Below are 17,150 nucleotides of genomic sequence, written 5' to 3'. Positions count from 1 at the left end.
ACAATCTCTTAGGAAGTCTAATGGGGCAGGGCCAGTCACCAAAGCAGGCTCTGGTCCTGGCCACGCGCTCTTAGCAATTTAAAGACTCACATGGTCAGAAGAGGATTACAGATGCATGGTAAAGACAGATTTAGAAGGAGAAAACCTCTAAATGGGTTAAATGGCTTAAAAATGTGCAGAGGCTTGAGAAAGAGAAAACAATATATATATGTAAAACCTAAGATTAAAAATATAGATTTAAAATAATAAAGTCCTTAGAGAGGGGAGTAGAGTAATATAAAGGAAATGAATTACATAAGGATGGAAAATACAGAGTCTGGGCTATGTATGTTGCTGTATTTTCTTTAGATTTTTTTTTTGGCTGTTAATGAACTAATTGCTGAGAGACATTTGATTATATAAGGTATTGAATTAAATCAATCTATATATTTTAAATATATCTTGATACCAAAATTTAAGTAAAAAGGTATGTCACTTTAGAGAAGAGGTTGTGTTTTTGTTTCCACAGGAAATAAGAGGCTATGGATTCATTCTGGGTTAAGGAAAATAAGGTCTGATTGAGGAAAATCCCTTGAAATCTTAACTATTGACATGGGAAAATGAACCTAAAGTAACAAGACACATAATGTATATTTTACCTGCTCAGACATAAAACAATAAATTATCTTTGACTGGCTTACATACAATGCAGTCTATATTTATACAGCTATATATTTTACCTTTAAGTTTATATATTTTCAGAACAAGGGGATAAGACACCAATAAAGACAGATGGACTAGATTATCCAATGTCTCAGAATGCCTGTTGCAGTTCCCTCTGAGTTCTACATCCAAAACAGCTTCAAGGCTGCTGGCTGAGATGAACCAGCTGAACAAAATACCTCAGTCAGGATTTGACTATAATTCTAAATTTTTAAAGGGTCCCCTTTAGATTACCGTACCATCCCAATCAGCAGGAAGTAGTTTAGAAAACTACACCCAAATTCCCAAAATACTGTTTATGAATGTTTGCTCTCATTTAAGGGGGTTGGCTATAAATTGTTAATGGTTAGTCAATCTTTTTCTAAAGAAGAAAAGGGGATATGATATACATATTATTACAATTTATTATTTTGATTGAAAAAGGATAGATTATTGAATCTACTTTAATTAAAAAAAACTGTTAACCTCAAAATATTTTACATTGGTATGGATTTTAGTTTACCGATCCAAATTAAAAGTCTATTTTGTTATACTGTATGTATATCTCTACCCTTGTTTAAGGTATTATGTTTATGCAGCTCATTTCAAAATATAACGTATGGGGCTGGAGAGACAGCCCAGTGGCTTAGAGAATCAACTGTTCTTCCAGAGGACCTGGGTTCAATTCCCAGCACACACATGACAACTCACAACTGTCCATAATTCCAGTTCCAGGGGACCCAACACCCATGGCAAAACACCAACACACATTAAAAATAAATAAATTTTTAAAAAGTAATGTATAATTAAAAAATACAGACTAATAGTCATCTATAATAGGCAAACTTACAGATGTGTTAGTTAGGTTTTCTAGGTATACAAAGATATATTTCAATTAAACAGGTAATCGCCAACCACTTCAAAGACCTACACAGAATATGACACTTAAGATGTTTTAAGAACTTAGCTTTTTCTCAACAGTGAGACATGTCTGCTTATGGCAGTACCAATTACTTCAAAGAGGATGATGGGCATCAAAGAAGCTCCTTATGGTGTTTGCTTTCAATGTGGTAAGGCTAGCCATTTGGGCAAGAAATTGCTCTTGCCTGGACTGCTTGACAGTATGCTGTATAAACTGGACGTGCAGGACCCACAAGAAAGTGACCACTAAACTTTGCCAAAACAAGATGGGGTGCTCCGTCAGGTTTCTGCTTCACAGAAGAAACTGCCAGACATTCTTCCGAACACAGAGGAAAGCGACTGATGAACTTTGCCAATATACGTGGCACAGTTCTTCAAACTTCCTGCTTCACTAAAAAGTCTGCCAGAGTCTAGGCCTGTAGGCTAAAGATGGAAGCCCCAACTTTATAGAAGAACTTTGGGTGACTATCCAGGTAGTCAGATGTCTACCTGGAATTTTGGAAGGTTCTTGCAAGGCACTCCCTGTTTATTCAGGTATTATATCCTTCTGGGATCTTTAATGTAATTGAAGACTAGATGGTTATGGTTTTCCTTAGCTATGATAAAAGATAAATCAGAAATGAAACTTTAGATTCACCAAGATAAGATAGATAATCAAGTATTCTCTCTGATTTTGTCAAATACAAATAGACTAGATATTGCAACTATAATTCTTACTTGTAAACTGTTTTGTCATATGGAATTTTACTAAAGTTAAAACATTCCTTTTTGATTAGACAGAAAGGGGGAAATGTTGTAGGATGTCCTTCTGTACACTGTGAATATGTGTTCCTGTCACTGGTTGATAAAAAAGTTGTTTGGCCAATGGCAAGACAGAATAAGGTCAGGCTGTATAAATAATCAAACTGAAGATGGAGATGAAGGGCAGTCAGCACAGACGCTGTGAGCCACCCAAAAAGCTAGATGTAAGCTAGTAGTAAGTCTGAGCCATTGGCCAAGCATTTATAATTAATATAAGCCTCTGAGAAGTAATTTGGGAAGCCACTGCTGGATATAATGAGGTGGACAGGACAGAAATCTCTGTCACTGGCTACACACTGTAGTTCTAAAACAGTCTAAATTTGAATCCTGGTGATACAAATGTTTGTTACAATATATCATTTATAGTATACTGAACATTTTATTGTTACAGCATAAAGAAACAATGTTTTTCTTTATCATACAAATGTGACCTTATAGGCCCTGGGTGACACAAACCTTTAATCCCAGTACTTGGGAGGCAGAGAGAGGCAAGGCAGATTCTCTACCAATCTGAGGCCAGGCTGGTCTACAGAGCAAGTTCCAGAACAGCTAGCTATACAGAGAAACCCTGTCTTGAAAAACCAGAAAGAAAACAAAACCAAAAACCAATGCAACCCTGTTCCAAGAAATGGTTTCAGTATATAATAAAACAACAAGAAACAGTCTGAACATTTTTTATTTATTCCTTCCAACCATTCTCTAGGGCAGTGGTTCTCAACTTTCCTAATGCTGTGGCCCTTTAACACAGTTCCTCATATTATGGTGACCCCATCCATAAAATTATTTTCATTGTTACTTCGTAACTGTAATTGTGCTATTATTGTGAATCAGAATGTAAGTATCTGTGCTTTTGGATGGTCATAGGTGACCCACAGGAAAGGGTTGTTCAACCCTAAGGGGGTTGCAACCCACAGGTTGAGAACCACTGCTCTAGGGGTTGGCGTAATTTTTATACACTTACAGAAAAGCTGAATGATCTGTCTAACACCACCCACCTCAGAAGTAGCAGAAAACAGCATTTAAACTTCCCTGACTCTACAGCAAGGTTCCTAGCTATTAGGCAACCTCCAGTACAGCATTCAAGGTATGCATGCCATCCTAGCTGACTGTCTATGCGACAGCTGCTCAGAAATCTGCTCTAGGGAAGTGAGGTACAGGCAGCCCTCTATTCAGACTGTGCAGGCTGAAGTCACAGGAGATGGGATACTCCACAAAACGCAGTCCTCTAGTCCTTACCTCCAGCCCTGATCTAAAGGGGACTCTGCTGGTGAAATTCTATTACATTAAGTAATGTTTCTCTTTTGGAGGGACAAGGGCTATATTTTAAACAGTGATGAACAAGTAAAAAAGCAGCATGGTACCAGGAATCAGTCAGGAATCCTGGCTTTGCAAGCATGAGGACCAACCAGGCTTTAAATCCCCAGCCGTTATGTAAAAAGTTGGGTATAGCCACAAATGCCTGCAACTCTAATGTTGAAGGGAGAAGAGACAAAAAGATTGCTGGGGTTTACTAGCTGAAGATTCAGTGAGAGACAGGATTTGCAGTGACAGAGCAGAACACCCAACAGCCTTCTCCCATCTAGCTTCTGCAAGAACACACATTCGAATACACAGTCTCACAGAGCCCACCCAATATGCATGACCATGAGTAAGGTGGCAAGATTCTTTTTCTTGGGCTATTCTGGTGGTGCAGGACCCATGCTTTCAAGAAAACACACACATTGTTCTTAGTTCTCTCATATGCATAGCAAAGTCTTCCCTTTTATTATTTCAAGGCCAGGCTCAATGGGTACAGTGCTTGCCATGGAAGCCTGGGGAGCTGAGTTTGGATCCCTCCATATCCACATAAAATAGCCAGACAAGCATGGTGGCCCACCTGCAATCTCGTCCACTTAGGTGGCAGAGGCAAGAAAGTCCCTGGGACAAGCTGCCTACACTAGCTCAGTGAGCTTGATTTCAGTGAGAGACTTTCTCAAGTTAATTAAATGGAAAGCAACTGAGGAAGAGGAAGACACAGATGTCAACCTCTGGCCTCAAAGCATACTGGCAGAGTGCATCCACACATGCAACAAGAATATGAATGCTGCTGGGTGGTAGTGGTGCACACCTTTAATCCCAGCACCTGGGAAGCAAAGTCAGGTGAATCTCTGAGTTCAAGGCTAGCCTGCTCTATAGAGTGAGTCCTAGGACAGTTAGAACTATACAGAGAAACTCTATCTTAAGAAACAAAGCTAGAATATGCATGCATACAACACACATGAGCAAAAAAAAAAAAAAGAAAAAAGAAAAAGAAAGTATTTTAAACTGGAATCACACAAGGTAGCTCATGACTATAATGCTAGCACTTGGGTAGTTGAAGCAGAAGGACTGCCACAAGTTCCAGGTCAGCCTGGAATACAGCATGAGACATTGTCTCAAAACAAAAATATTTTAAATCGAATGTGGTTGTCATGAACCTCTAATTTCAGCACCTGGGATACAGAGGCAGGAGGACTTCAAATTAGAGGCCAGCTTGGGTTAGTGTTCTGTCATTGGGGAGTTCAATGCAAAAGGATTATCCCACCTGGGTTCCTTGACTGTTTACACCTCATTATGGAGGGCTGGAGAGCCATGAGACTCTCCTTAGTATCATCCATCCACTTTCCAACACCTCCCTCTGTATGTAACACTGCCAGAACTGCAGGAAGTCTTGGGAAAAGGCTAGACTACACAATGGGCCAGGGCCCCCATCTATGGGGGGGGGGGCTCACTACTGCTGGATAGTTGCTTTTCAGGTGTGACCTGCTTAGGGGAAGAACTCTCACTTATGCTCTGTGAAATTCGATAAATTCATTGGTTCCATGGTGGAACTATGCAGTTTGTTGTTGGGACCTTAGGAGAAGGGGCAGACATTGCTCCCCTGGAAAGAATTCCAGCAACACACAACGAGACCCTAAGCCCCAAAATAAAACAAAATAAAAACAGTAAGCAATGAACTGAGACTTCACAAACACTGCAGAAGTCATGAAGGAGTCACAGTAAATTACTATTACTAGGACACTGGCACTTGCTATTCACAGTACACTCAAGATTGAGATGACAGGCTCAACACCATGAAGGCTCATCTTGCAAACCCAAACAGGAAACTAGAGTCCACCAATTCACCCTTATAGACAGGCAGAACAGCTAAATGCTAGGCAGTGGCCCACACAATATGTGTTTCCCATGACCCGTGTGGTCTTCAACAGCCTTAGTAAACATGCCTGGGGGAATACGAGCCTGGACTGGCATATTCTGCTCCCTCTACCAGCAGGAGACTGTGGCCAGGATCATAGACCCAATGCCAGGATCTAGAGCCACAAACCACAGGGCCAAGTCTTGGTCCTGTATTCCATGCCCAAGCATATCACAGAGAAACGTGACACATCAGATTCAGATTCCCTACACACTGACAATGTCTGCAGCACTTCATTCCATCATAAAATCTTCAGGGACCTTCTGAAGAACTTACTGTGAGGAGGTTACTTGGGGATAACAATGTAACAAATACAAAGTAATCAGAAGAGCCTGGGACACAGTACTAGGAACCAGAAATGGCCACTTGAACCTTTTGTGGAAGTGTTAACAGCAACAAAGAAAGTCAGAGCCTACAGCACACAGATCCTAAATCAACACTGGGCTAGGGGTGTGGCTTGGAAGCAGAACCTGCACACAGCATTTACCAAGCCTAGATGGAGTTCAAGCCAGACCTAAAAGGAACAATGTTTTTATGCCTAGGAACCCCTATTCAGGAACATTTCCCATCTCTTCAGTATCAACTATTTTTTTAAGGATTTTATTTATTTATTATGTATACAGTGTTCTGTCTGCATATATACCTGCAGGGCAGAAGAGGGCACCAGATCTAATTATTGATGGTTGTAAGCCACCATGTGGTTGCTGGGAATTGAACTTAGGTCCTCTGGAAGAACAGCCAGTGCTCTTAACCTCTGAGCCATCTCTCCAGCCCAGTATCAACTATTTTTAAGAAAATTAATGCCATCAAGAATTTCTACTTCACAGATGAAAACATAATGCTTAAATAAGAGTTAAATAAGCCAGGCATGGTAGCATATGCTTGTAACCCAGGTACTGTAAAAGCTGAGATACTGGCTGACCAGTGAGATGTCACCCAAGAGGAAACAAAAAGACCTTGTCAAAGTCTCCTTGTTGCTTAGTGGGATGGTCCACTTCCACAGCAAGATCAGAGTCGTATCACATCACTACCACCCACTGGGGGACCTTAAGACCATCAAATGAGTTGCCATGTAAGAACTCTGGCCTGGCCCCTACACATTAAGCACAAAATTCTGACATGAGATGTCAGTTCCCAGCTCTTCCTAACCATTCACTGCATCCACAGGGGCAGACTGAAACTCTCCTACATCTGCAGCACTTCAGAAACTCACAACAGCACAAGCTCAGTGAGGTGGTTAAACTGCCTCCTAGGGGTGCTCTGGAGGAACAGGCCTGCCCCAGCCATTGTGGTTCCCTGGAACATCTGTTAACTGGGTGCTCTATATTTCTGCGGAGTTCTGCTGTTAGGAGTCTCAAAAGGGTCCATGTTCTGCCAGAGTTAATGTAGACCTTCCCTGATGCTGGGCACATGTTTGATAAACACCTGCGGAAGGCAAAGCAGGCATGGAGAAATCTACTTGAGAGGATTATGTTGAGACACTGGGCTGGCAGGTGGGCTGAGGATGGCATGCCCCTTGGCGTTCTTCCTCTGCATCTGCTCCAGGTCAGAGAGCTGCAGTCACCTCAATGAGGGGAAAAATGATCCAAGGAACTAGACAGAAGAATCAAACCTGTTTAAAATTCAAGAGCCAGCCCCAAGAGCCACAGCATATAAAGTATTCATTACATGTGTGCATGTGAGGCCCCATTTTTTTAAGATAGGGTCTCTCACTGAACCTGGAATTCATCAATCCAGCTAGGCGGACTATTTTAGAGCAGTTTCATGAAGCCCAGGCCAGTAAACAGTCACTAAATGTAGCCCTCACTCTTGATTCTTCGTCTACCTCACAAGTGATGGAACTAAGGTGTGTACAAGACCAGTGAGTTTCTCCTGCCTCTACTGCCCCAGGTAGATTAGGGATTAGTTACAAACCACTGCACCTAGGGATGGATCTGAACTCAAGTCCTCATGAGTGTATGGCAAGGTATTTTACCAACTGGGCTATCTTCCAAGACCCCAATACTTTTTTTTGAGAAAAAACTGTTCTATCTCCTTTGGTTTATTTTCAAACATGAGATGAGAATTCTAGTGCCTGCCCTGTATCTTACACCACAGGAAAATGAAAGTAGCCACAAGTGTGTGTGTGATTTATATCTTCCCACTGGCCCAGCCCCGGAAAGAGGCCTTGGACATGGCCAACTCCTCAGCTCTTCATAGTATGGCAAGTGACCTGCTACTACCTACTCTCACAGCACTACTGCAGTTTGTGCCTGCAGAACAGACTGGCCGTTCTTCCCAGTATCTTGTAAGACTCCAAATGCAGCTGACTATGGTAATGTACATCTTAGCTGCATTTCTTGTGAGGTGGACCAAGGATCAAGAGTTTGAGGAGGGCAGTGGTGGCGCACACCTTTAATCCCAGCACTTGGGAAGCAGAGACAGGTGGATCTCTGACTTCGAGGCCAGCCTGGTCTACAAGAGCTAGTTCTAGGACAGGTCCAAAGCTATAGAGAAACCCTGTCTCGAAAAAAGTAGTCTTCCTCCAAAAAGGCTATACTATATGAAGAGTTTGAGGGCTACATTTAGTGACTGTGAACTGGCCTGGGCCACATGAGACTCCACTTAAAAAGAGCAAAATTATTCTTTTCAATTGGGATGATCCACAGGTGAAACAGAATAAGAAGGCAGTGGGGTATGGTACACACCTTTAATCCTAGCACTTGGGAGGTAGAGGCAGGCAGAGCTCTGATTACAAGGCGAGCCTGGTCTATACAGATTTCAAGACAGTCAGAGCTACATACAGCGACCCTGTCTCAAAAACTAAAGAAAAGCAAGGCAGAAGAGTGTGAACAAACACCTATTATAATATGGTAGAAAGCAAAGAGACCACAATAAACATGGCCATTTTTTCTAGTGGCAGCTGGATGGAGTTCTGCATGTTCATGGATGTGAAGGGGCTGCTGAGATTTACCTAGAGCAGCATTTTCTAGAGTTTAATGTTTCCATAAAGTAACATAACCCTCTCTACCCTGGTTGGTAGGAATTACTGCACAGACGCAGAGGAAGTCCTGCAGCAAGAAAGTGGCATGTAATAAATGTACCTGCCCCACAAGTTCTTTTCCATCAAAGTCCTAGTAACAATGTGTAGCTCAAACATGACAGCCAAGGTCCGGCAACTACTTATAAGATACCTGGGTTTCTTGATGGGCTCCCAGTTTGGGAAAGGATGGGAGAAAAACTGTCAGTCAGGAAGCTCTACAGGCAGTATAACACAGCAGCAAGACTGCTGTGCCAGACATAGAAAGCAGTCAGCTTTGCTGGACAAGCCAGATGCCTACATCTGCATGTGAAACCACACTAGCTTCTAAGTGCTACAGCATGGGTGAGACAAGACACACCTGCAGGTTTCTAGGGGTCTTCTCTAGCCCACGAGGCACTAGCTGGAGAGCTGTGGTCATGATATTTACTACATAGCTGGGACTTCAAAAAACAGCAAAATTTGGTAACGTAAGTAGGCTGTGAAACCTAAAGATAATGATAAATTTCAAACACTCTGGTCCTTGTTATTTGTGTAAATTCCACTGGAAGTGAGGAAAATCTATAAAGTGTACTATGGAACGCAGTTAACTTACTATCTACTTTTCAATACCAAGTAAGTTTCCAACTTCTACAAGCAGTTGTTCTCAACCTTCCTAATGAGTTTGCCACACAACCCTCAATCATAAAATTATTTTGTTGCTACTCCCTAAGTGTAACCTTGCTACTATTATGAACCGTAATGTAGATACTGATATGCGACCCTCAAAGGATTCAAGACTCACAGGTTAGAACTGCTGCACTAACACAGGGCAGCCACCAACCGAAACTCTTATTGGCTCAGCAAGGGTTCAGCACTGCCCCACCAGAGCAAAGTCTCGGGAGCAGGTCAGGGATTCCTCCAAGCATCTGGGAAAGATGAAAGGAGTATACAGACACAGGCACTGATTTCAGCAAAACACAATTTCATTCTGTTCAGCACTCAGAAGCTCAAGTGAGCTATGAACCAGACCCACATATTAAACAAGCAAAGGCATGAGCTGTCAAGGTGCATCCAATAGCCAGGGAATGGAGCTTTTGCTATTAGCAGACACACTCTGTTCTTTTAAAGGAAATCTGCTACTTCTGCCAATATTGTTTTACTGAAGCTTCATATTAGCCCAGGGAAAAGGACACTTAGCCCAAGCAGTCTACTCTCAGTCTCAAAAGTAGGAAATGGCAGCACCATAAGAAGGCTGAACTTCTGAGGACACACACTAATCATATTTCCCCCAAAGATGCCAGTAATGATTAGATTTCCAGGTCTACAAACTTCCTAAAAGGTTATCGTCTGTTGACTTAAAATTACATTTATTGTGTGGTTGCACATGTGCCATGGTGCCCATGTGAAGGTCATAGGTTTTACGAAGTTACTTCTTTCTTTGTGCCACATGGGTCCTGAAATAGACTCAAGTCCTCAGGTTTGGTGGCAAATCCTTTAATCCATTAAGCTATTTTGTTAGCCTTCTCGATTTTATAATGGTTTGGTCACTTTTATTTGGGCGCAAGGCATGGCGCCCATCTTCTTGAAGAACCACGTATACTGCACTTTGAGTACATACACTAACTATGGAGCTGGGCAATGCATATCATAGGCCCTTGATGGTGTCTAATTCCATAATTCCAGCCCTTTAAGAAACTAAGCATGAGGCTATTCTGAACGCCACAGTAAAATCCTGCCTCAACAAAATCACCTCCACAACAAACAGAAACTTAAAAGTCCTAAAGAACACTGACTTCGGCAAATGAACCTATCTTCAGGAAAGTTAGTGGGAGGCTGTAGGTAGTTTGCACACCATGACGGCACATGACCCTGTTAACAGGTTACCGTCTTCACTGGATGACTGATGCTAATAGACTTTCTGGAAACTTTTTCTTTTTTAGATAGAGTCTCATGTAGCCCAGGCTGGACTCCCTATATAGCTGATGACAACCTTGAGCTTCCTAATCATCCTGCCTCCATCTGTCAAGTGCTGGGATAACGATATGTGCCACCATGCTTAGTTTATATGGCACTGGGGACTGAACCCAGTATATATAACATGCCTCTAGGCAACCACTCTACCAACTAAGCTATATCTCCAGTCAGGGGTCATTTTTAATCATCCCCAGAAAAACTTTTAAAAGCAAAACAGACTAGTATCCACTGGTCCCTCTTGTAACCAATGCCAGGGCACAGGGCAGGATGTGACTCTGGAAGATGGCTTTTGGCTCTGAGCATCTCTAAATTAGCTGAAGAAACGTTTGAATTTACTAAGCAGTCTATGACTTGAAGAACTAGTCATGACGCTCTACGAATATCTAGCTGTCTTAGACTTTATCAGTAGTTCAAATCAGATCCTTTCCCACTGCCCTTCAGAACACACAATAATCCACTGGACCCCTACTCTGAAAATATTTGTAAATTGTATATGTATCTTTAGAGTCCCTTTGAATTTAAGCACACTAACAGCAACAGCTACGGGTGTTATGAGCATGGAGACACCCATATAAAGATACTTCAAGACACCAGGAAAGAAGCTCAGAGGCTTAAATGACAGAGCTAAGCAACAGGTTTAACAGACTGAATTCCAGCAAGGTCACTTCATATTACTAGAGCTTGTTATGTTAACTGAACACAAGACAATTTATAACTCTGAAAAACTAAAGGCCTTACTGTTATTGATATTTATGAGATCAATCAAGAAGGGAGAAAGTTCTATGCTTATTAAAATGAAGAAATAGGAGCTGGAAAGATGGCTCAATGGTTAAGAGCACTGAGTGCTCTCCCAGAGGACCTGGGTTCAAATCCCAGCACCCACATGGCAGACAACACCCATGACAAAACACCAATGAACATAAAATAAAAATAAATAAGCTAAACAAAACAAAGAAAAAATAAAGAAATAAAGTTTAGGAGGCACACCTGTGATCCCAGCTATGTGGGTGGCTGAGGCAAAAGCCTGAGTGCAAAGCCAACCTGGGCATCTTAATGAGACCTCAACATTTTTTTCATTGTATGTTGAAAGGCTTGCTTATCATGTACAAGGTCCCTGGTTTAATTCCCAGTACAAACAGGACAAAACAAAATCTTATTCCCACTTACTGGGCTGAGGGAGGCATCTCACCTTGGCAGCACTCTCTGTATGTAACAGAGACACGGAACCCTGACTATCCAGATACTCAAACAGAATCTCCCTTGCTAAGCTTTATCATATGCATATATGCAGATGTTTTAAAAGATAATTTTACTTTATGTGTATAGGTCTTTTGCCTGCATGCATACATGTGTGTGCACAACCTGTGTGCAGTACCAGAAGAGGGCGTCAGATCCCCTGGAACTGGAGCTACCAATTTGTTAGCCACTGTGTGGGTGCTGGGAATACAATCCAGGTCCTCTCCAAGAGTAGAGTTCTACAATGCAGATTTCTAATGTTCCAGTTTTATCCAATGTAATCTACTAAAATAACCCCCAAAATACCACCAACCCCTATTTTTTTGGGTGTGTGTGTGTGGGGGGGGGGGAAACGGGGTCTCATATAGCTCTGGCAGTCTTAAACTAGCTCTGTATACCAGGTTGGCCTCGAACTCACAAAGATCCACCTGCCTCTGCCTCTGAGTGCTGGCATTAAAGGCATGCACTATGCCAGGCTCTCTCTCTTTTTAAAATCCCTTTCAAATATTCAAAGGTCGCATGGCCTTCCAGCCGTTGTCACTCAGAAGCAACTCACGCACGGCATCAGGCTGACTACTGATCCAGACTTTGGTGTACTTCAGGAGTAAGAACAGTGCTGATGGTTTTCCCTCATCAGTGCTCCACACTAAGGCAGCACTTACCAGAAGGCACCCCTTTGAGCAAGTTAAGGGATGCAGAGTCTTAGCAATGCTTAAAAATTCATTTTACCCTTTTTCGGCCTCGGTGGCCATCTTTCAGTAACTCGCCAACACGACAAACACAAAGGGAAAGAGGAGGGGCACTCGCTATATGTTCTCTAGGCCCTTTAGGAAACATGGAGTTGTTCCTTTGGCCACGTACATGCGAATCTACAAGAAGGGCGATATTGTAGATATCAAGGGAATGGGCACTGTTCAAAAAGGAATGCCCCATAAATGTTACCATGGCAAAACCAGAAGAGTCTACAATGTCACCCAGCATGCTGTGGGCATCATTGTAAACAAGCAAGTTAAGGGCAAGATTCTTGCCAAGAGAATTAATGTGCGGATTGAACACATCAAGCACTCAAAGAGCAGAGACAGCTTCCTGAAGCGGGTGAAGGAGAACGACCAGAAGAAAAAGGAAGCCAAAGAGAAGGGCACCTGGGTTCAGCTGAAGCGCCAGCCTGCTCCACCCAGAGAAGCACACTTTGTGAGGACTAACGGGAAGGAGCCTGAGCTGCTGGAGCCCATTCCATACGAATTCATGGCCTGATGTACAAAAAGAAATAAAAGACCTGGACTGTAAAGGGTTTTTCTTAAACAAAACAAAAAAAAAAAATTTCATTTTACCCACTCTGGAGGCAGAGACAAGCAGATCTCTGAGTTCGAGGCCAGCCTGTCTACAGAGCAAGTTCCAGGACAGCCAGGGCTAAACAGAGAAACTGCCTTAAAAAAAAAAATTATGTTCAACTACAGGGCCACAGCAAAAGACCTTAACTTTCTAAAGCAGTGATTGTTAGGGGTCACAGAAAACCAACACTCTGGCATAGAGGGAAATCCAGCAGATATTACCAACTAGTACAAAACAGGTTTCAGGACCCTGGCTGGCAGAAGAAAACACTAGAAAGTGCCAGTGAGCAGAGTGGTGGCCGGAGAGCTGGGTGGAATGTTCATCCATTATAACTGGTGAGTAACTCTAAAGAAGACAGATGAATGCTTGCTACTGTACTGGTTGGCCTAGAGAAAATTTTGGGTGAGCCCAACATTTGGGAAATGTTAGGCTTCAAGATAATGTCTACAGAACCATGAGTACTAAATGCAAACTCTATGGGAGACTGGTAGGGTTCCCTCGCAGGACTACTAGGTGCTAAAAGGGCCCCATTTTTCCGTGCACAGATGAGGACTTCCTAAGAATGAGCCCTGTGGCATTCTGCTAGGAATCAACCAACCCGTCATTAGTTACAGCCCAGCTTTCAAAGAACCAGAGAGCTTACAAAGTCAGAGAAGATAAACATCACTGAACAGAGGGAAGTTTGAGCGTCAGGGTAACTTGTCACTAAGTTTCAGGCAAGATACAAGGACAATTCTGTTCTAGGCACTATGCCAGGAGCTAGAGAGGTCCCACACTCATTCTCCAGGGAAGCTCAAGTCCTCTAAATGACCAGTTTCACTGACAAAACGCACGATATTGCCAGATGGTAAAGTTTCACGGTCGGAGCGAGCCCATCCCACACTTTTCCCAGCAGAGGAGGGCTAATCAGCAGAAGGAACTCTGGGGACCACCCACTTAACACCTCCCCTCTCCTTTCTGCAAAAAGAAAAAAAATAACCCTCTTAAGCATAAAATGTTCTCGAATTTCCTCCAATCCGCATGAAATGCAGCAGCAAGGGGAAGATGAAGTTTCCATGGCTGCAGGAGGCCACGTCTAGGGCGTGAGATGGATGCCCAGGGTCTAAAGCCGAGTGCCCACCAGGAGCTGCTGGGATTTGAACCCCGGCTGGCAGACCTGTGGGTGCAACCGGGCAAGAAAGCGCCAGGAGCTCTCGACTAAGGTCTCCTCCCGGCCTGGGGCGCCTGAGGGAACCGCCCGGGCCTCTCGTGTCCCAGGCGCCCACCCTAGGCGTCGGCGAGGCGGTCTCCCGCCCCCAGACCGGGCCTCCCGCGCTCGTACCTGCCGGACCCGGTGCAGGGCATCCACGAAGCCCTCAGCCTTCATGCCCACCGGAGCGCTCTGCCCCTGCACCAGCTCCGCCATGGCCGACCCCACCGCCGCCGCCGTCGCTCCGCTTCCCCGGTCCGGCCTCCCGCTCCGCTCCGGGACCCGTAGCCGGAAAGGGAAAGTCGCCCCACTTCCGGCGGAAGGGAAGCGAAGGGAAGGCACTGCCCGCTCTGTGAGAGATAGATAGGGGAAAAGCCGCGTCTGTGAGGCGGGGTCTTAAAGCACGTGACCGCTGTCCGGCCGGAAGTGGGGGCGTGGTCGTTGCGCGAGGGGGCCTGCCCAGCGCACGAGGCGGCTGTCTGTCAAGAAAGCCGGGTCGCGACCCCGCCCTCCAAAGGGGGGTCCTGGGTCCCCGGCTTTGAGTGACTGTGTGACCTCTGCTGGGACGCAGGTGCGGCCGCCAAGTTCCCGCTGTCTGATTTTGGCACCTGATGGAAGAGAGACGTGGCTCTTCCAACACCTCACCCAACCGTCAAGGTGCACTGGAATCCCCCCAACGCCCAGTAGCCGTGGTGTGCTGCATTGACTAGGATCGAGCACCTTTAACGTGGCACTGGGAAGCTCAGTAGTCCAGAATGGCAGTGTTCTGCCTTTGCCCCAGGACTGGCCATCCGTTTGCCAGGAATGGGTTTGATGACACCGCTCAAGAAGGCCACCTTGGCTGTAAAGCCAGCTTGGTGTCCTCTTTCACATTCTTTCACTGGGGGAACAGGAAATACCATAAGGACCATCATTGCCTCTGGGCCTGCTGAGGCAAGAGGCCTTCACGGAATGCCTGAAGGCTTGGGGAAAAAAGAAGTAACAGTGATTTCTCAAGGCGAGGAGTCTTACTTTGGAATACTGTTCTTCTGCCTTCAATCCTGTTGGAACAACAACAACAACAAAAAAAAACAGCTCACTCGCCAACACATTTGGGAGGCGGATTAGCACCGGAGGATCGGGAGTTCAAAGTCATCTTGAGTTAGATAGTGAGGTGTAGGCCACCCTGGGCTAGGTACTTGAGACCCTGTTTCCCTCCCTCCCTTCTTTCCTTCCTTTCTGTGTGTGCATGTATGAATGTGTTGCCACATGCATGTGGAGGTCAGGAGACAACTTGCTGGAGTTGGATCTCTCCTTCTACCATGTGTGGGCCCAGGAATCAAACTCAAGCCGTTAGGCTTGGCTGCAAGCCCTTATACCCACTGAGCCATCTCACCACCCTGGAGGTTCTTGTGTTGACCTGTATTCCTAGAGTTTGGCACATAGGAGGTGCTTAGGAAACTCATTTTGACTTGAATAATGTTGAAGCTGAATAATTCCTAAATTATGGCAAAATAAAAGAATAACCAAGTTGCAAAATTGAAATTGATCACTTTTAGACAGATCGTTTCAAAACGTGGAGGGAAACATGCATAAGCAGTGTGGCCATTGCTAAGTACTCACCACCTGGAAGCAGAAGCCAGCCCTCTGGATGGTTGAGGGTTTTCACTGTTTCACAGTTTCAGCCTCACAGGCAGGCACGGTTCTGCTTGACGTCCTATCAGTGAGGCTCCTGTTTACTGTTTATACCTTTGAGAAAAGAATGTCCACCCTTCCACACTCCCGCTGGCTCTCTGTTTAAGCAGAAATGGGGTAAAGAGACTAACTGCCAGAAGGACTGCATTGCAAAGGTCACAGAACACTTAACTAGGATGACCAGGTTCTGGTTCACCCTCTGGTTCGCTCTGATTGAGTAACTCTCTAGTTTGGTCAATTATCTCTGGGGGACAGAAGAGGAAAATGACTCTAAAGCTGGTCAGGCCACTGTGGAATGTTCTACTCTCCTGGACTTCACTATCTAACCCTTATTATAAGCCCCCTGTTGCACTTGCTTGGCTCTTATTATGTGTTCAATGAATACATGAAAAGAATTTTGTTCAAAGAGGACAGAGAAAGAGTCTTCGACGTTAACTGTAGAAGCCGAGCGACTGCTGTGGTACAATCCCAGCACTTTAGAGGCAGAGGCAGGAGGATGAGTTCAGGTCACTCTCCGCTATACAATGAGGTCCAGCTTGTGCTAGATCCTGTCTCAAAAGAACAAACAGAACCCATACACACTGTGGTTGTAGATGACTTTGCCTCTAAGACTGTCATTAACTATTCCTTTGACTGGAGAGTCAGTTCAGCCAGGAAAGTAAATGCTTGCTGCACAAATATGCGGTCCCAAGCAGGCAGAAACTACATGGTTCTGGATATGGAGCCAGAGAAATGGCTCATCCATTAAGAGCTCTTGCTCTTGCTAAGGACCCAAGTTTGGTTCCCAGTACCTACATTAGGTGGCTCTTAACTTCTTGAAAGTCCTGCTCCAAATGATATGACACTCTCTTCTGTCCCACACAAGCACCACATAAATGTGACACATACACATACACACAAATAAAAATCATTTTTAAAAGTAAAAAGCTGGGCATGACAGTGCATGCTCTGTAATTAGAGCGCTTGGAGGATGGAGGGTTAGAATGTGGAGTTTGAATGAGGAATGCCCCCATAGGCTCACATCTTTGAATATTTGGTTCCCAGTTGGTGGACTATTTGGGAAGGATTAGGGGTATGGTTTTGTTGGAAGAAGTGCATCACTGAGGGTAAGCTCTGAAGTTTCAAAA

General features: G+C 44.2%; 2 protein-coding genes across 8 annotated transcripts in view; one reads left to right on the top strand and one right to left on the bottom strand.

The window, feature by feature from the left end:
* The window catches only part of Fubp3 (far upstream element binding protein 3), a 54,046-nt gene extending 37,890 nt beyond the window's left edge, over positions 1-16,156 (bottom strand). For 4 of the 7 annotated variants that reach the window (XM_038335769.1, XM_038335770.1, XM_038335774.1 and 1 more), the window contains exons 1-2: positions 15,952-16,155; positions 14,482-14,699 (exon numbers count right to left, since the gene is read on the bottom strand). In XM_038335769.1, the coding sequence (XP_038191697.1) occupies positions 14,482-14,565 (84 nt within the window). In that variant the 5' untranslated portion in view covers positions 14,566-14,699; positions 15,952-16,155. Of the gene's footprint in view, positions 1-14,481; positions 14,700-15,951 lie in introns of all 7 variants that reach the window. The other 3 variants (XR_005286117.1, XM_038335771.1, XM_038335775.1) reach the window with 2 other exon arrangements.
* LOC119818443 (60S ribosomal protein L21-like) lies at positions 12,582-13,121 on the top strand. Its single transcript, XM_038335776.2, has one exon. It carries the CDS (start codon positions 12,639-12,641, stop codon positions 13,080-13,082), a length of 444 nt encoding a protein of 147 aa, XP_038191704.1. The 5' UTR covers positions 12,582-12,638; the 3' UTR covers positions 13,083-13,121.
* Positions 16,157-17,150: the final 994 nt, after the last annotated feature.

Source organism: Arvicola amphibius, chromosome 7 (genome assembly GCF_903992535.2).
Source record: "Arvicola amphibius chromosome 7, mArvAmp1.2, whole genome shotgun sequence".
Taxonomy (NCBI): domain Eukaryota; kingdom Metazoa; phylum Chordata; class Mammalia; order Rodentia; family Cricetidae; genus Arvicola; species Arvicola amphibius.
Note: the sequence above shows the minus strand (reverse complement) of the source record. Positions and strands in the feature narration are given on the sequence as shown.